Genomic DNA, 16510 nt, shown 5'->3' on the forward strand with positions numbered 1-16510 from the left:
GGGAGGGAGTGGTGGCTTGGTAAATGGTCACTAATCCCAGCTACAAAATGGGATGCTAGCTGGCTGTCAGCCTTACTCTCTAAATCCCTGGCTTGCAAAGTGTGCTGTTTTGCTAGAAAAGACTACTTAGGTTTCCTGGTTTCTCTTCCAGCTAGTTACTTTTTCCCCCCCTCTATCCTCTTCCTCTTTTTGAAGTAGGAGGATGCTCTTGAAAACACTTGGTTACACCGAGGAGCTGCTAAGACAAATCAAGCAGGATGTGAGCCTGTACTTCTGCGGGGAGGCTGAGAAGTTTAAATAACCTTGGCTTTTTGAGCTGCCTGTGACTTGTCCTCCTGTTTCCCCAGTTCGTAGAGTTGATCTGCAGCACCAGAGCAAGAACACGGTGGGCATGTCCCCTGCACCTGGTCTGGATGGCAGGGTGGGGCTGGCTGTGGTGCAGCAAGCAGCTTTTTGCTGCAGGAGCTGGAGGTGCCTGCAGGCAGAACCCTTCTCACATTATACCCTAAGGCTGGTATAATGAGCTTTTTGGGAGCTTGTGCATCACCATGGGTTTCACTGATGATCTTGTACTCGTTTCCATTATTAACATAGCATCTCTTGGCATTGCTAACTAGGGGTAGAAAATCTTCTGGAGGGGCAGGAAAGCCAAGTGCCCGGGAGCAGGTGGAGGTTCTCCAGGATGGTGCAAGGAGGGGGATGAGCTGACTCCCGGTTGCCCTCTGTGCTGCCTCACCTGGCTGGCAACCCCTGCTCAGTAACCTCTGGAGGGCAAACAAACTTTGTGGCCTCCCAGTGAAACTTGGCAGCCGGAGCTGGGGAGGAGACATGCCCTTGCCTTGCACAATGATGCGCTGGAGGGATCTTGTCCCTGTGCGTCAGCATCAGCACCTCCCCATGCTTGAAGGGCGTTTTGCTGACCCTGACAGCACCGCTGTCCTCCCCCTGTGTGAATCTTGTGACCGTGGCGTGGTCTCTCCACATCCCTCCTGTGCACAAGTAGCGTTGGCAAGCTGACAGGGAGGGGAAGTCTTCACCTTAACCTTGTATCCTCTTGCTACAGCCACGTGACTGGGTCTCACGCAGGAGATCCTGCTCTTTGAGTGGGAGAATGGTAAATTTTGGATGTGCTGTGGTCGGGTTCCTCTAGGTGGGTTGCATGCTCCCAGGTTGCTGGCAGTGATGAGGGAAGGGCTCCTTGTCCAGGATGTGACCCTCGCTGGGGGGTATGGGCGCCTTGTGCTTGGTGCAAGAGGTGCTTTGTGTCACCCAACTTCTGAGCCCCTTGGGCATCCTGTGCTTCCCTAAAAGGCTTTCTTGGAGAAAGAGAGAGAGGAAGAGGACAATACGCTGGTGTACTGAACTGACCATAAAACTTCCTATTTTGGAAGAGGGCAGGAGTGGTGTTCTCCTGGCCATGCTGGAGGAAGCAGGCTGGGAGCAGCGTGTCCCCGATGTCGTCACCCACCCGGGGCGTGTCGCCGGGAGAGTGGTGCTGGCACTGCCCAAGCACTATTTTGGGCTTGGGTGTAATTGCAGGGCTGGGTTTGGGGATATTTAGAAAGCTGAGTGCTTTTAATTCTGGCTGCCGCTGGTCCTCTGCAAATATAGATAGTTTCATGCACACCCTGCGTGCGTAACTACAGCTTCTCCTCGCCCTGGAGCTGCTGAGCATCTGTGCCAGCTGTGGGGCACGAAGCCTATTCCCTCCCCAGCCAAGGGAATGCTGGCAACTCTTTGGCACCTAGGGTGCGTGCCTGCCACCTGAATAACAAAATGAAGTAAATGGAGTGGGAAGCTCCATGGAGGGTGGCTTTCAGCTGTCTGCCCCTGCAGTGTGATGCTGCCACCTGCAAACCTGCAGGTGCTGCTTGTCTGTCCCAGCACCATGGATGCCAGAAGCTTTCCTTTGCTCTCCCCTACTCCTGTGACAGCTTTGCCCTCCCTGTGACAGGGCTTGAATGAGGAAATTGCCATCTAGTTTGGGAGCCAAGCTTTTGCACGATCTCTCCAAGACGTGTGAAGCCCCAAAGCCTCAGCGCATCCTAAAACCTAGCGTGAGTTTTTACTGTGTGGTGTACCTGCGCGTAAAGCAAAACCAGAGAGGGATTAAACCTCCTGAAACAAAACTTCTTCAGTTCCGATGCTTGTTTGTGCCAGGCTCCATCACTGCTGTGGGTGAGCTCCTTGCACCCAGCGCTGCCGCGATGCTGAACGGAGCTGCTGCTGCAAACTGGAGCAGTGCTGAGGCTGCTCTCCCCAACCCCCACCTGACGTGCAGACGACCCGGTCCTGTTGGCTTGAGAAGCGCTTTGGCACTTTGACTTCTGTCTTTGCAGTTGCAGTTTTGGGCATAAAAACGTCTATTTTGGTTTTCATTATATTTACCGTCCTGAGGAAGCTGGCAGGCTGTGGGTTTGGAGCTGGGGTTTTGTTTTGTGTGTGTGTTGGTTTGTGTTTTTGTTTTTTTTTAAGCCTCTTTTTTGAAACCTCGCAGCTGGAAGCTAAATTTTCAGGTAATGCCCAAGAATTGGGGCCAGGCAATGACTCACTTTCCTGCCTGATGTAATTAAAGGGAAAAAAAAAAAAAGGGAGGGGGAGAAAAGCAAGGCAAACAATGAGCCTATTGGTCAAGTATTTTTTATAATGGTCACAGGTTCTTCACATTCTTTACTAATACAAGCGTTCTGCTTCTTGGTAAGTGATGTCCTCTCCTTTTAGCTGTCAGAGGGCTCAGATATTGTGGATGTAACAGGAGGCTTCTAACATACGTGATTGTTCTTTGGAAATCCTTTTAACCCTTTTGGTAATGGATCAATTAAAAAAAAAAAAATAGTGCATGATAGCATGATGTTTCAGTTGCTTGTGTCTTTTTGGTTGGTAGCAGATGGCTCTGTTTCCTGTGGAGCAGACGGGGCTTAATTGTTGAGGTAATGCAATATAGTGCTGTGTGGGCCAGCTCTGAACTTGGCGCTTACAACTCGTTCAGACCACGTTTGTGTTGCTTGCTTTGGTTTTGTTGCTGGATGGGGTCTGCTGGCTGTGTTGGTTCGGTGATGTTTTGGAGGAGCAGTGGGGTGAAGCAGTAGGTGCTTGGCTGTGCCGGGAGGTCTGGCTCCTCATCGCCCTGTGCGTGTCCGATGGGCTGAAGGCATCCACCAAATGAGATGGGCACCCATCAAACGAGCACCAGAATCAGAACGATAGGAAAAGTACTTAACCTGTAACAGCAAAGACAACCAAGAAACGAGTTCGCTTACCTCGCTCTCTCCCTCAGCGCCTCGTGCCGCTGAGCAATGCGGGCACGGTACCCGGCTGGGGCTCCCTGTCCGTGGGATGCTCGGTGCCGCCTCGCTGCCCGCTCTCCCCATTGGGCGGCGGAGCTGCGGGCTCTCCCTGTGCCGTGGGTGTGGGAGACGCGGCGGCCGCGCGCGGCATTGAGTCAGCGCAGCGGGAGCCAGGCGAGGTAAGGGCTGCGTGCTGCTCGCTGCCCCAGGGCTGCTGGCGTTGCTTGTTATTGCTTTCCTTCTTGCTTCCCCCTGCAAAACGTATAGCGATTGCTGGCGTGGTAGCGGCGAAAGTAGCTCTGCTCCGGGGGGGGGGGGAAAAAGCTGAATGGCGAGTCTTTAATCTGGTGGAGAAGCGTTGTTTATCCGTGCACCTGATGGAGGCGAGCCTGTAAACAGAGCACGGCGGGCGCTGGGACCGACTTTGCATCGCGGAGCAGGGTGTGCCTTCCCTCAAACCCGGCCGGGGGCACCCGTCGTTCCCCGCTCGCAGGCTTTTAAACAGCGGAACTGCTTCAACTTGCAGCCTTAACTACTTCAGCGTGCGCCTTGCAGAAAGAACGGGCAGCTCTGGGGGGAAATGGCTGCTGGCTTTGGCCGCCCGGCTTGCGGGCTGTGTTGCCGGGGGGGGCCGGGCTCCAGCTGCCGCTCCGCCGTGCAGTGGGAAGCGCGCATGGCACCGCAGGCAGCGGCGGTTGGTTTCCAAGCAGACGAGTTCGTCTCGCCTGCAATGTTTTCTGGCCGAAGCAGCAACGTGCGTGGTGCTGGGAGCTGGGATAGACCTTCCCAAACGCTGACCGCAGCGCTTTTGGACGCCAAGTACTGGAGCGTACCGAAGTGCTGGAAAACGTGGACTTAAGGTGTTGCTTTTTCACAGCCTGGTTTTGTTTCTGCTGAACCTGTTGCTCTCAGGTGTCACTTAGCGATGTTTCACTCTCACCCTGCAATGGTTCTACGAAACATCCGGCTGGGAGGAGTGATTCTGCAGCTGGAGCGCTGCTGCTGTCTCGGAGCTGGGCCGGGCTGTGTGCTCAGGACAGGTTCCTTCCTTCCACTTCTGCCCCAGCACCGTGCTGTTGGAGCTGGGAACAAAGCAGTGCAGGGTCCCAGGAGTCCCGGCTGTGAAATGGGCTCATCAGGGTGCGTTTGGCAGGGATGAGTGCTTGTCCTGCTCCGAGTACGGGCGTGTGACTGCGAGTTTGGTACCTTTGCTCCCTTGCTCTCTCGCCCTGCTGTCGCAATTTAAATTATGGAGAGGTGTGGGGAACACCCTGCTGTCAGTGTAAACCTAATTTCACTCTCATGGCAACCTCCTGGGAGGCAGAGAGAGCAGCTCTCTTCTGCTCTTCCAGGCGTTTCACATTAATCTTTGAGATTTATGTTTCTGCTTTTGTTAGGGGTAGATAGGATCTCTCGCATCTTCTCTAGAGAAAATGAGTGTTGAAGTTGGGCTTCTTTTCTCCTTCCTAAAGCCACTAGGACAGCCGTGCAGCAACGCTGATTTATTGCAGCCTGGTGTTGTTTCTCGCTATGAAGCGAATTGCTTTGACTTCTTTCTTTGACTTCTTTCCCCTTTTCCCAAGTACTTTCTAAACAAGACTGCAAGTAGCAGGGGAATAGTAGAAAAGGATTTTTCTCCTTTTATCAGTAGCTCTTTCCAGTAAGAGATCAGCTAGGGTGGAATTCTTGTTCTTTAGACACTTATGTTTCACACTGCACTGTGTTACACAACGCAACGTTCAAGGGTTGGTTTGTAGTGTTTTTGTGCAGGATTCATTGACACACTTCTCTCCCAGTGTTCGTTGTCTGCTGTACGGTTGTTGGGATTTCAGTCCTGGCTGTGCAGCCTCAGGACAGCTCTGTTCACTTCCAAGCCGATAGAACAGTCTGCAACAAATTGTGTGGCTGTGGTTGTACCTTTTTTGAAAACCTCACCCTCCCACAGTTAATTGCTGAAGCTCCCTATCATCCAGCTCACCAGGGACCAGCACGTCACACTGGGTGTTAGGCTTGCGAGAGCTTGTTTGCTGGCATGGAACAAGCAGTGACTGCGCTGTGATTTAATTTAGGGATTGGGTTGATTTCCCTTCCTGGAGAGGCAGGAGTTGTAACTGGCAGACTGAGTAATGCTGTTCTTAATCACAGAATCTTCATTATCTGTAGCTCCACCTGCCAAGCAGAGGTGCTGCCTGGGAATGGCTGTTCTGTAGCAAACACGTGGGAGTAACTCTCACCGCGTGGAGCTTCTAGGGGCTGAGGAGCCCAGCCTGGGGCTCTGTGATACTGTAAGGGCCCCTGGCAAAAACAGGGAGCTGTTGTGGAAATCATGCAATGGCTCGAGCATCTGCTGTGATTTCTCAAGGAGAGGAAAGTCTTTGGACCCAGTATCATCCTGCTTGATGCTTGGTGGGTGGGTAGGGATGGGTCTGGGCTGTGTGGCCACAACTGCCTTGTATCTGTGAAGGGCTTTAGCCAGCTGTTGTGAGCCAGGGCACAGGCTGAGGCCCAAGTTTGCCCTTGTAAAGAACTGGGCTGCTTTGGGGCTGAATATTGGGTAACAGAAGTATACATGCCTGAAGAATGTCGGGGGTAACATGCAGGTTTCGGCAAGCAGGTCCCAGTTGCTCCTGGGGAAGGAAATTCGCTCTGATTCACCCTTGTGATCCTCATACCTTCTTGCTCATGCAGGAGGGGCCTCTGCTGCTTTCCCACTAGTGCTCTGGGGCTCCCGCTGTAGGATGAGGGCTGCCTTGTTGGGTTTTGTGCACAGGCGCTAAGAGAGGACCCACCTCTTAGTCATTTCTGGTTAAGAAACAGAAAAGGCAGAAGGAAGTGTTTAATGTTCTTGTTTTCTGGGGGGGCTGCACACGAATGAGGATTACTATGAGCTTAAGAATTTCCTGAGATGTTAGCATGACTTTTCTGTGCCGAAGCCAGGAATTAAAATCAAGCCTTCTAAGTCTCGGTCCATTAGCTGACATGTGACCCCCCCGTCATTCCCCTTCTTGCATCTAGGTTTGAATTCTCTCTGATGGATTGGTTTTGCTTTTGCGAGTTCCAGGCAGGATGAATCTTCAGCTTTTTGTTTCCTGAGAGATCTTGAAAGGATGACCCGGTTCATGCTGTAACAATGAATTAATGGCCAATATTGTTCTGTTTCCACCGATATGAGCAAACCATTGAAATTCAACAGTAAGTTAAACTGATCTAGCAGGTTGTGATATCCAACGTGCACTAATCCTGGAGCAGCTGCTCTGCTTAAAAACAGAGGTGTGCCAAAGCACATTTTGGAGAAGCATTTGACAAATGGGCTTTGAAGGACTGATTCTCCAGTGCCTCCAGGAGTATTTCATCTGCTTCCTACTGAGTCTGAGTGTTCTGCAGATAACCCTGGTGGGCTTGGAGCAGCGAGGCAGCTGGTGTGCTGTGCCTGCAGCGTAGCGTGGAGATGGCATCCAGACCTGAGAGCTTTTTCCTCCCTCGTGCAGCTGGAGTGGGTGTTTGTTAGTTTGACTTCTTTTCCCCTCCTCTTCCAGCCTTTGGGCGGCTGGGTACCATGTGGCTGAGCATCCCTGGACTCTTGCTGTCTTTCTGCTTCTGTATCTACAAGACGTAGAAGTTTCTGTCTGGCTGCATCCCAGAAAGACACCTTGGCTGAACTGGAGAGTCTGAGGCATCTGAATTGGCTGGTGGCTCCAGCAGTTGTTTTTAATAAAGATTTAATAGGACCAAAGCGAGTGAATCTGGTTCTGTCCTGCAGGGACAGAAAACAGTTTGCAAAAAGTGAAGGATTGGTCTGTCCAGGTTTAGGAAAATCAGTTTGCTGCCGTTGTTTCCATACAGCTGGAAGGACCCTGCCTCTGTGCAGCGCTGGTTCCTGCTGTGCATCTGCACAGAAAAATCCTGCCGTTGTTCTAGCCAGATTTAGCTGGGGAAAATTAGGCTTTTCACCTGGACCTGCTGGAGGAAAGTGTGTAACCGGGGGTGGGTGCCCCGTGGACACTTCTCTGGATCCAGAGAGCTGCTGGCAATCCAAGGGCAGTGATGGGCCCCAGAGTGCTCCTCTACTCCTGATGGCTTTGACAGATTTTTCCCCACTGTGGCGAGGAGTTGTGTAACAACGGGAGGGAAGTCTCATCATCTGCTCCTGGATGAAAATAAGCATAGCAGAGAGGAATTTGGAAAATCAGACCTGCTAACGGGACTTGTGCTGGTGTAGAGGTGCTTCAAAACCAGCAGCAGGAGGTAATGTCTGTGTCAGGGTGGGAAGCAGTGGACCTTGGTCCTTCCCCACCATGCAGTGAGTGCCTGTACAGCTGCTGGTGGGGCACCAGACCTAGGCTGGACAAGTTGAAGGGCAGCCAATACAGAGAACAGGACGTGCTTAGATCAAGTCAGTAGTAAGATCAAGTCTGCTTGAAGGTGGACCTTGGCCTGCTTGGTGCTATGCTTGAATGGGAAAAAACTGCTGTCCCATGGAAATAAAGCTGAGTGTGGATATTTGCTCTGCAGGCATGAGGGTCTGGTGCCGTTCAATCATTAAATGTCGCAGGTTTAGAGAGCGGAGCTGAGGTTTCAGCCCAGTGTGCATGGGGTGTAAAAATTGGTGGAGAGGAGAGAGCCACAGCTGTGGGATGCAGCTCAAGTCCAGCACTGCAAAGCAATGCCTGCTCAAAGCCTGCGTGCACCTCCCCTCCCGAGGTAAGGAAGCAGCTCGCCGAGGTGCTGGGGTTGCTTCCATGCTTTGCGTGCAGGAGTGCTGTGTTCATGCAAAGAGCTGCAAGCAGCAAATTCACTTCTGAGGGATGGCTGCAGCTGGATCTTGCTGCTGGCAAGGTGCTGGGCACAGCGGGCACGGATGTGGCAGCCTGCTGTTTGCTGTCACCGCCAGAATGATGCCCATGGCCATGTGGGAAGACAAAGGCCTGGCAAGGTGTGGTTTCAGCCTCTGACCGGTGGCTGTCTGGAAGGTAATTGCCAAATTCAAGTCTCTGTGCTTCCTGCTGCTTGCCAATAACCACATGTAATGAGCAAGTGCTAGCTTGGGGAGGAAACTGATGAACAAAACAGTTTCAAACACACACTGGTGAGGAACAGGAGAGGATGGATTGCTTGATTGGTTTTCGTTCGAAGGCCATCAGTCCCTCAGCTTCCCAGCCTCCCCAGAAAGCAGCAGTGAGTGTTTATCTTGGAGGGCTCCCGAGACCAACTCTGCGTGCCACAAACTCTCACTTCTTCCTTCTGCTGTCAAATTTGACGCTGTTGTCTGCAAAACCCCAAAGGCTTTGCCTGGGCTGGACCAGAAAAAGGAGCCAGCAGAAATGCTGGGCGTGCCGCTGCCGCATGGGGGTGGGTGTGCGTGTGTCCGTCTGTCTGTCCCTTGGCAGCTCTGGACCTTGCACCATTGTGCTGGGTGGGCACGGTGCTGCTGACCCTGTGGTGTCGGCTGAAACACTTGTAGAGGACTGCAGGGGTACCCAGAGCCTGGCAGCCTGGCATCTCATTCTTGGAGCAAAACTGACGCTTGCTGGATGAGTGGTCAGAGACGTGCAAGTCCTGAAGTATTTTTAATTTACTAATGCTGACTGATTTGCCTTCTCATGTCTGGAGGTTTTGTCATGAAATGACAGCAAAACCACAGGTTCCTCTGAAAAGGGGGAATATACTCTGGGTGAGTCACTGCGCCCAGACGAGCCCTACCTCCTTTTCTTTGTCTGTCTTAATCAAATGGAAAAGGGACTTTTAATACATTTTTGTTGACACTTTAATGTGTCTGTGTGTTTGCCTGTTTGAGTAAATAAGCTGATGCTGTTAATCAGTCAGTTGGAGAGATATTAGAACGGGGTGGGCCTGGGAGGGACTCAGTTTTCAAATGCGTGCGGAGCTGGTAAGAAAGCAAATTCTTCCATTTGGATCAGAAGCAAATTCCAGCTCTGTTTCTGTTGGAAGAGCCTGACTCGCTGTCAGGAAATATATGGTTGCCGCGTCCTTTTAAAATTGGATTAATCCTCCATCTTTCAGGGAGATGTGCGACTGTTTTAATTTCCCTTCCCACCAATCCTCTGCGCAGAATGCAGCTCCCAGCGCTTCCCTCCTGGGACTGTGACTGGGGACCCTTTACATGGATGGGAGCATCTGGAGCTGCTGTCTGAGCAGTCGGTCTGCCCAGAGGCCCCAGTTAGCTCCTAACACTTGTGCCTGTGCTGCAAGTGTAGAGTGTGAACAGAGGCATCCGTCCCTTGGATGGAGCATCCCTGCTGCAGCTCGTCTCCAGGTGGCTCACAGCTGTGGCAACACAGGGGCTGGGGCAACTGGATGTCACCTGCCAGTGTCACAGTTCTGTCTGGATTGCAAATAAATGGGCCCTGAGTCAGGGGCCGTGGTGCGTTTAGAAGCTATAAAGCTCGTTTACGCGGAACTATGATACAGCTCCTATCTGGGAAGGGAGGTGATATTAGAAAACCTGAGATGCGCTTACGGCAGCTCTCATCTGCAGCAAAGTGAGGTCTTCCAAGCGCAGCATTGGGCTGCACGCTGCTGGCTGCATGCTGTGGGAAGCTGCTGCTGCACTGTGATGGTGAGGAGCCCCGTGTCCTCTTGTTCTGTGCCCAAGGGATGGAGGCAGGACTGGGGTGGTGTGAGCAGGAATCGCTTCCTTAAATGCTCAGTTTCCGTGCACGTTAACCAGTGGGCCTTCCCATTTACACCTTTACACCAGCGTACTACGTGGGTGTGGGATCACTCCCTTCCGTCATCTTTTGCTCCCCTCCTTCTTTTGTCCGTCCTTCCTTCCGCTACAATGGGTGTTTAACCACAGTTTGTCTCTGGCCAGCGTTGCACGTCCTGCTGTGCCAGAGGCTTTGCCCAGCACAAGTCAGTGGGACGTGGTGAGGTGTGAGGGCCGCGGCGCTGGGCCTGAGTGAGGCAGCTGATGTGTGATGGCCAACGCGGCGTTACAAAGGGGGTTTATGTCCGTGAAGACAAAGCTGATTGTTTAAAAATGCATCTGAATGAAAAACACAATTCTGAATGCCCTTGGCTTAGCTATTAAAAAAAAAAAAAAAAAGAAACAAAGCAGAAAACTGAAAAGCTTTCCCAGGCTCTCCAGCCCCATGTGCCAAGTGGAGGTGTAATCCCTTCCTCTGGGGGAAAGGAGGGGTTGGGGGGGACCAACCCAAACAACACAACCCACAGCCCTCCAGCTAATGCTGCTGGAAGCCCCCAGCCCGTCTGCTTGCGGCCTGCTGACCTATTCCTGTGCTGTGTTGTTGTATTGTACAACGCTTTCCCCTTCCCAGTCAGTACCGAGGTCAGGTGTCTGCTTTTTCTCTATTGGCTCACGTGGAGAGAAGGAAGAAAGTGATGGTAAAACGGAGATCTCTTTTGTAGACTTGTTAAGATGAAAAGCATAGGAACTGGAAGGGAAATTGTTCTTGAAGTGAAGACTCATACCGACAACTGCAGGGTGTATCCAGAGTGTGATCGTTCCCTGATAAAGTCAAACAATGCAGCTTTTATTTTATCTCAGCTGCTCGTTCCGGTGTTAAAGATGGCAGAGACAGCAGCAAATTAAGCTCCGATAAGGGGTTAGGTACTGATGTTTTTGGAAATCTGTTTTGAAGGGAAGTCACGATGGTTTGAAAACGAATTGGAGCAAACGAGGCTTGGGCAAAAAGTGGGGAGGGAGGCTAGGCTGAAGTTCTGGGGCTCAGCCTCTCCTGCCAGGTGATGCCATGCATAGCCAGAACTGCTGCTGATCTCGATACCAGTGTGTTTCTGCCAGTTGTGAAATCCACCTTTGGTAGTGTGCACTGAGCTTGCTCAGAGCCGACTTTCTTGCCAAACAATTCCTTTATCCCCTGGAAAAGCACCCAGTTTTGGAGGCCCCGAGGATGGAGCTGCTCAGGGGCTGCAGGGAGGAGCTGGCTCACTAACAGCGGAGGTCCTGGTCTGGTGGCTGTTGAAAATTTTACTATGGTGCCTTTTTGCTCCATTAGCCTGACCAGGTTTTGCAGTAATTCCTCCTCTACCCTGTTCTTGACGTACAAGCCTGATGATGAAGGTTGTTCTGCCTGCAGGTGCTCGGAGGTGGGCTCTGCTCGGCTCTTCTCCATGCTCTGCAGTGGTGCAGCTTCTTGGTGCCTCTCCCTACTGCTGGCACCCATGGGTGCTGCATTCCCAGGGTGCCATGCCTGCCCATCACTCTCATCTCTAACAACTTTCCTCTTTCCAGACTGAGTGAGGTGTTGCAGAAAATGATTATTTACAGTGATAGGCAAACTTGCGTTCTTAATCAAACAAGTGCTTGTGGAGCAGCTGGGAGCTTCAAACAAAAGAGGCTTGCTCACCCTAGCGCAGGCACTGCTGAATCCCAGCCCGGCTTCTCACTCCAGCAGTGAGCCAGCCCTTGGGGATCCCCTCTTCTGAAGGTCTGTAAATCTGCATTCATCCTTTTGCTCACAGAGGAGCAGGCTGTGCCTGTTCCCATAGGCAGAGGAGGAAACCTTTTAGTCCTCCACTTTGTAGCTAACAAAGTAGGAGCTGGAAAGCCTTGGGTTGCAAATCTCTTTGGAAGTTGCGGCGAGCCTGCCCACATCCACATTTGTAAAGGCCCTGAGCTGTAGCTATGTGTGTGCTGGGCTGTGTTCAGCAGCACGCATCTTCTTGTTCAGGAGAGGCCCCTGCACAAAGTTTGTCCTGTTTGCACATCCAATAAATCGCCAATCTCTCTTGTTTGTATCGATCAAAGTGCCATCATCATCTGCTGCTGCTGCTGTCACAAACGTCATAGGAAGGGGACATGGGCAGATCCCTGGCATTTTACCATCCCTATGGCGATACCTGTTCTCCAGGCTAGCAGGGCAGCCCCGAACTGGAGTTTGGAAGAGAGGATTGTGGCACATGTGAGAGACTGACTCCGGGAAATCAGTGTTTGTTCAGTTTTGTTGTTGAAAAACAGACTGTTTCCTTGGGGCAAAAAGTATCGGGTATGCTCCTTTGTGCAAAGAGACCTTTTTCAAGTACTGTTCAGAATCTTTGTTGTTTGGTTTTGGTAGTTGTGTGCTTTCGGTGGGCAGATGGGCAGGCAGAGCTATTCAGTAGCTCGTGTATTATTTAAACTCTAGGTTTGTGTTGTTCAAAGCTGTGAAAATCCCTGGATGTGGGAACTTTTCCCGACTGCAGCACACACCTGCAGTGGGTGCCTTAATGTGTGCAGAACAAAACAGCCTGTAAAATAAATACACAGAGCTAAATATTAACAAAGCGAATGGGATTTCTGACTTGGTAAGGAGCGCGTTTCCCATCTTCCAAGTTTCACATCTGCTTTTCTTAGTGGAAAGGCAAACGTGACTTTGAGAGCTACGGCGGCCTTAGTGCTTGTTGCTAGGCTGCTGTTCAGAACCGCCTGTGTTTGAGCGCAGCCTGGTTTCACCCCCTGCCCTTTTCTCTCTTCAGGTCCACCCTAAATCCATGAGATGGCTGTCACCATGCAGATCTCCAAAGACGAGCTGGAGGAACTCAAGGAGGCCTTCGCCAAAGTTGGTAAGTGGGAGTGAGGAGGGCACGTTGCCTCTGTCTGCTGTGTGCTTGCAGTGGGTTTCTCCCACCCTTGAGACCAGCAATGCCAGCAGGATGTGGGCACCCTCCTGCTCTCCATGCCCCAAAGTCACTCGGCAGCTTCACTGCTTCTGGGTGTTCCTTCTAGCCAAGGAGCACAAAGGGAAGGATGTGGGCATTGTGTTATTTTGGCCAGGCAGCACTTAGTGTCATAGAATCATGAAGGCTGGAAAACGCCTCTAAAATCATCTCATCTACCCGTCAGCCCATCACCACACCGCTCCAGGACTTGCACAGCCCTCGGTCCTGGGAGTGCTGGTTTGAGCTGTTTTGGCAGAGGGGAAATGTAGGCACTGCACTTCTGGTGCGTGCAGGTGCATTTGAGGCACTGAGTTTGGTGTGCACGTCACAAAGCCTAATTAGTAGCTGCATACCTGGCTATCACCTGTGGCAATGATAAAATGCTCTGTGGGCACTGTGCTTTGTGGTGCCTTCTGGTGGCTCCATGTTTCCCTGGGTGCCACCTCCATTGTGGTGGGCGATGCTCAGGGTTGCTCTGCCTGCTCCCCTGGGCTGGTGTGCCACGAGCCCATTGCAGGCTGCTTGGGGAAGCTGAGATGGGCAGAGAGCTGACACATCGTGGAGAGAAATTGTTTTCTGCTGGTTTGGCTTCCTCATAGGGCTTACTGGAGGATGGGAGGGAGGGGTGGGGTGAGAGCAGGGTGGCAGCAGCAGGCTGAGGTCAGAGTCTGCAGCTGGGCAACTGGGGTGGGACTGGGCGGGAGTGGGTTGTGCAGGCAGGCCAACCCCCACTCCTCTCCCAGCTGCACATCTGCAGTGCTCGAGTGCTGCCTTGCATCTGATCAAAGCTCTGGCTTGCTGTTAATTCACAATCTGCAGCAGTAAAAGTGGGTTTCAAAGGTAACTGATTCTCACAGAATAGTGGTGGGATGTGAAGCAAGTTGTGTTTTTGGCAGTTTGCTCTCTCGTTTTGCTCTTCCCCCCAGACCTTTATAGCAGGTGGAAGTCAGCTGGCACAGAGGGAAGAGGGCGACGGTCATGCTTCTCAATGCATAATGCACTTCTGAGGGCAAATGTTGATGAAAGTAGGGTGCAGGCAGCCCATTCTGTTCTTGGATAAATTTAAAATGATTAACCTGGCTGGAATGGAGTGGCTTTTTGTCAATTAGTGTGTGGGAAAATTATCAAGGTTCGGTTGGTTGGCTGCCTTTGCACTGGGAAACCCTTGTCAGATAGTGATTTATCTTAGGAAAGCAGCTCGCTCTCAGGGAGGTGGATCTCTGTTCAGTTTAAATAGAAGTGTAAAAACTTGAGTAACAAGAAATGTGGTAATTAGCCATTGGTAAATACCCACAGGTGTGATGAGCTCTGCTTGTCCTTCTCAGCAGCCTTTTGGTTTGTGCAGTTTAGGCATGGCCCAGCCCACAAACGCTGCCATGGGAGGGCTGGTGTCTGTCAAGAGCATCTTTACTGCTCCCTTTTGTGCCTAAAGGAGCCATCTCCGCCCTGGGCTCTATAGCTGTCTGGGATGTTACAAGGCACTGAAGTTAGCTGCAGCTCAGACAAGCAGCTCCCAGCATTCAACAACCAGATATTGCTGCTGGAAGAGCCGAGCGATAAGCAGCAGGGCTGGCGGGAGCATGTTAACGTCTGACCAAAGTAATTATTATTAGATGGGGTGTAATGACTGTCCGTGCTTTGAATGGTCTGTGTGGTAATGGGGGAATGCCTGCCCCAAATCTCAGCTGATCTCTGAGCTTGTTCCACAGAACTGGTGCGTGGTGTTTCTGCTTGCTCTTGGCCCGACGATGGCACTTCATAGAGAGGGAACGGCGGCACAGAATCTGCAGTCTTGCTCTGCTTATTTGTCTTCCTTCTCCCTGTTTCTAGTAAGCGGAGATAAGGATCTTTTCTGGAAATGCTAAGTAATTAAAAACACAGCGCAGCCGAACATTTTGTTCAGTGCTGCAAGGTGGTAAAACAATGCTCCGAAATGCTGGCTTATGGCACATGGGGATCTGTGACCCTGCTCCAGCGTCCTGCTGAGAGCGTATGTCCTTAAAAGGAAATGTGTGGTTACTTTCCCCTCTTGCATCCTGTTATTTAAGCTATTTTAAGGACTTGTCTGGAGGAAGCTGAGCCAGAGCTTGAAGCAGCTTTTGGGGTTTTGTTTTTTGTGGCTTTGCTGCGCCACCTGCGTATGGGCAGAAGATGGAGCCATCTATCACTGCAGTGACCTCTGGCAGGTTCAGCACGCTGGCACGATGCATCTTTCAGTGGAAATAGGAAACTTCAGATGTGCTGTAGTTTCCTTTCCATCAGGCAGATTATAATGAATCCAGGCTGTGGCTTGTCTGGTAAAACCGTTTTGCTTTCTTCCATTAGTAATTCTGGGTCGTATGCCTAGGGATTTTGCTTGGGATCGCTTCTATTTTGACAGCCTCTTCAGCTGTTGGATACCATTTCAGATTTTGTTAGGAGTGTGATTTTTAGACCCCCCTCCTGTCTGAAGGCTGGCCCTGTTGCAGGACATCCAGCAAGGCACCATATGGTGGACCGGCAGCAATGCTGAAAACAATTACAGAGCTTACTGATGCTGCAAAGGTGACTCTTGTAATGCTGCTACGTGATATATTGACCGTGTTTTCAGAGGGGGAGCGGGAGTAGGGAGGTAGCTGCCTTGTGGGATGGGGTTTCAGGCCTATTTGTTGTGCTGACAGGGCTCTGGCATAATGCCTTTTTGACATGCTAGGGAAAGAGTGGGTCCAAAATCCACTGCGCAGTGAGCTGCTAGTTACTGGGCTCTGCTGCCAAGCCAAATCTATGGGCTAGCACATCCAGCAGGCTTTCATGCTTAAATGTGCCTTTCTGTGGCTGAGCAGCTAGAGCTCGACGTGAAATTATCTTTACTGGAAAAACTCTGACTTGGTGTGGGGTCTTGCACCTGTGCCAACAGACCTGCTCTGCTGGTAAATCCCTCCCCAAGTGTCTGGGACATAGGTGTCCTTTTAATCTATGAAATAAATCAGTGACTGCTTTTTCGCAGGATGCTGTAGAAGAGTAACTCTTAGAGGTGGGTGTTTGGGATATTGTGGTGTTGGAAGAACTGTCCAGAGACCCAAGGGTTTGGGTGCATTTCTCACCAGTAGGAGCTCTTCTTCCAGCTGGTTACGTGTTGTGATGTAAAATTTCATTTTTAGGTGCTGAGCTGATTGGGAGAAGGGATGAACAGGTGTTTCTGGATTCACCTGTTTATTTGGCAAGCAATGGGTGTTGGCTTAAGTCATGCTGGACGTGAAATTAAAGTTCTATTTCAGGTTCGTAGGCCCCGGAGACTAGCAAATCCCCTCCGTTCCCTATCTGTTTTTTTTTTTTTTTTTCTGGATATGAGATAGGAAAAAGATGCACATTATGTGGTTAGATGTAGCAGTAAGAAAGAAAGCTGTAACAGAGGAAGCTGTGATTTATCTCCAGGGGAAATAGCTCGCTGATGACATCTCAGACTGAACTGTTTAATAAAGCTTGCCTTTGTCAGCTTATATTATTTTGGAATAAAATTCTGAAATTGAAGGCCAGACAGCAGCCTGTTGCTGCCATTAATCATTGTCCCTAGCCACTTTAATTAATCAGCATTATTGTAAACA

General features: G+C 51.1%; 1 protein-coding gene across 6 annotated transcripts in view; it reads left to right on the forward strand.

Annotated features, from left to right (window-relative positions):
- Positions 1-16510, forward strand: part of PLS3 (plastin 3) — a 45537-nt gene that overhangs the window by 14762 nt on the left and 14265 nt on the right. For 5 of the 6 annotated variants that reach the window (XM_021406062.1, XM_021406065.1, XM_021406064.1 and 2 more), the window contains one exon: positions 12744-12830. In XM_021406062.1, the coding sequence (XP_021261737.1) occupies positions 12764-12830 (67 nt within the window). In that variant the 5' untranslated portion in view covers positions 12744-12763. Of the gene's footprint in view, positions 1-3447; positions 3467-12743; positions 12831-16510 lie in introns of those variants that run through there. The other variant, XM_021406067.1, reaches the window with a different exon arrangement.

Source organism: Numida meleagris, chromosome 8 (assembly GCF_002078875.1).
Source record: "Numida meleagris isolate 19003 breed g44 Domestic line chromosome 8, NumMel1.0, whole genome shotgun sequence".
Lineage (NCBI taxonomy): Eukaryota > Metazoa > Chordata > Aves > Galliformes > Numididae > Numida > Numida meleagris.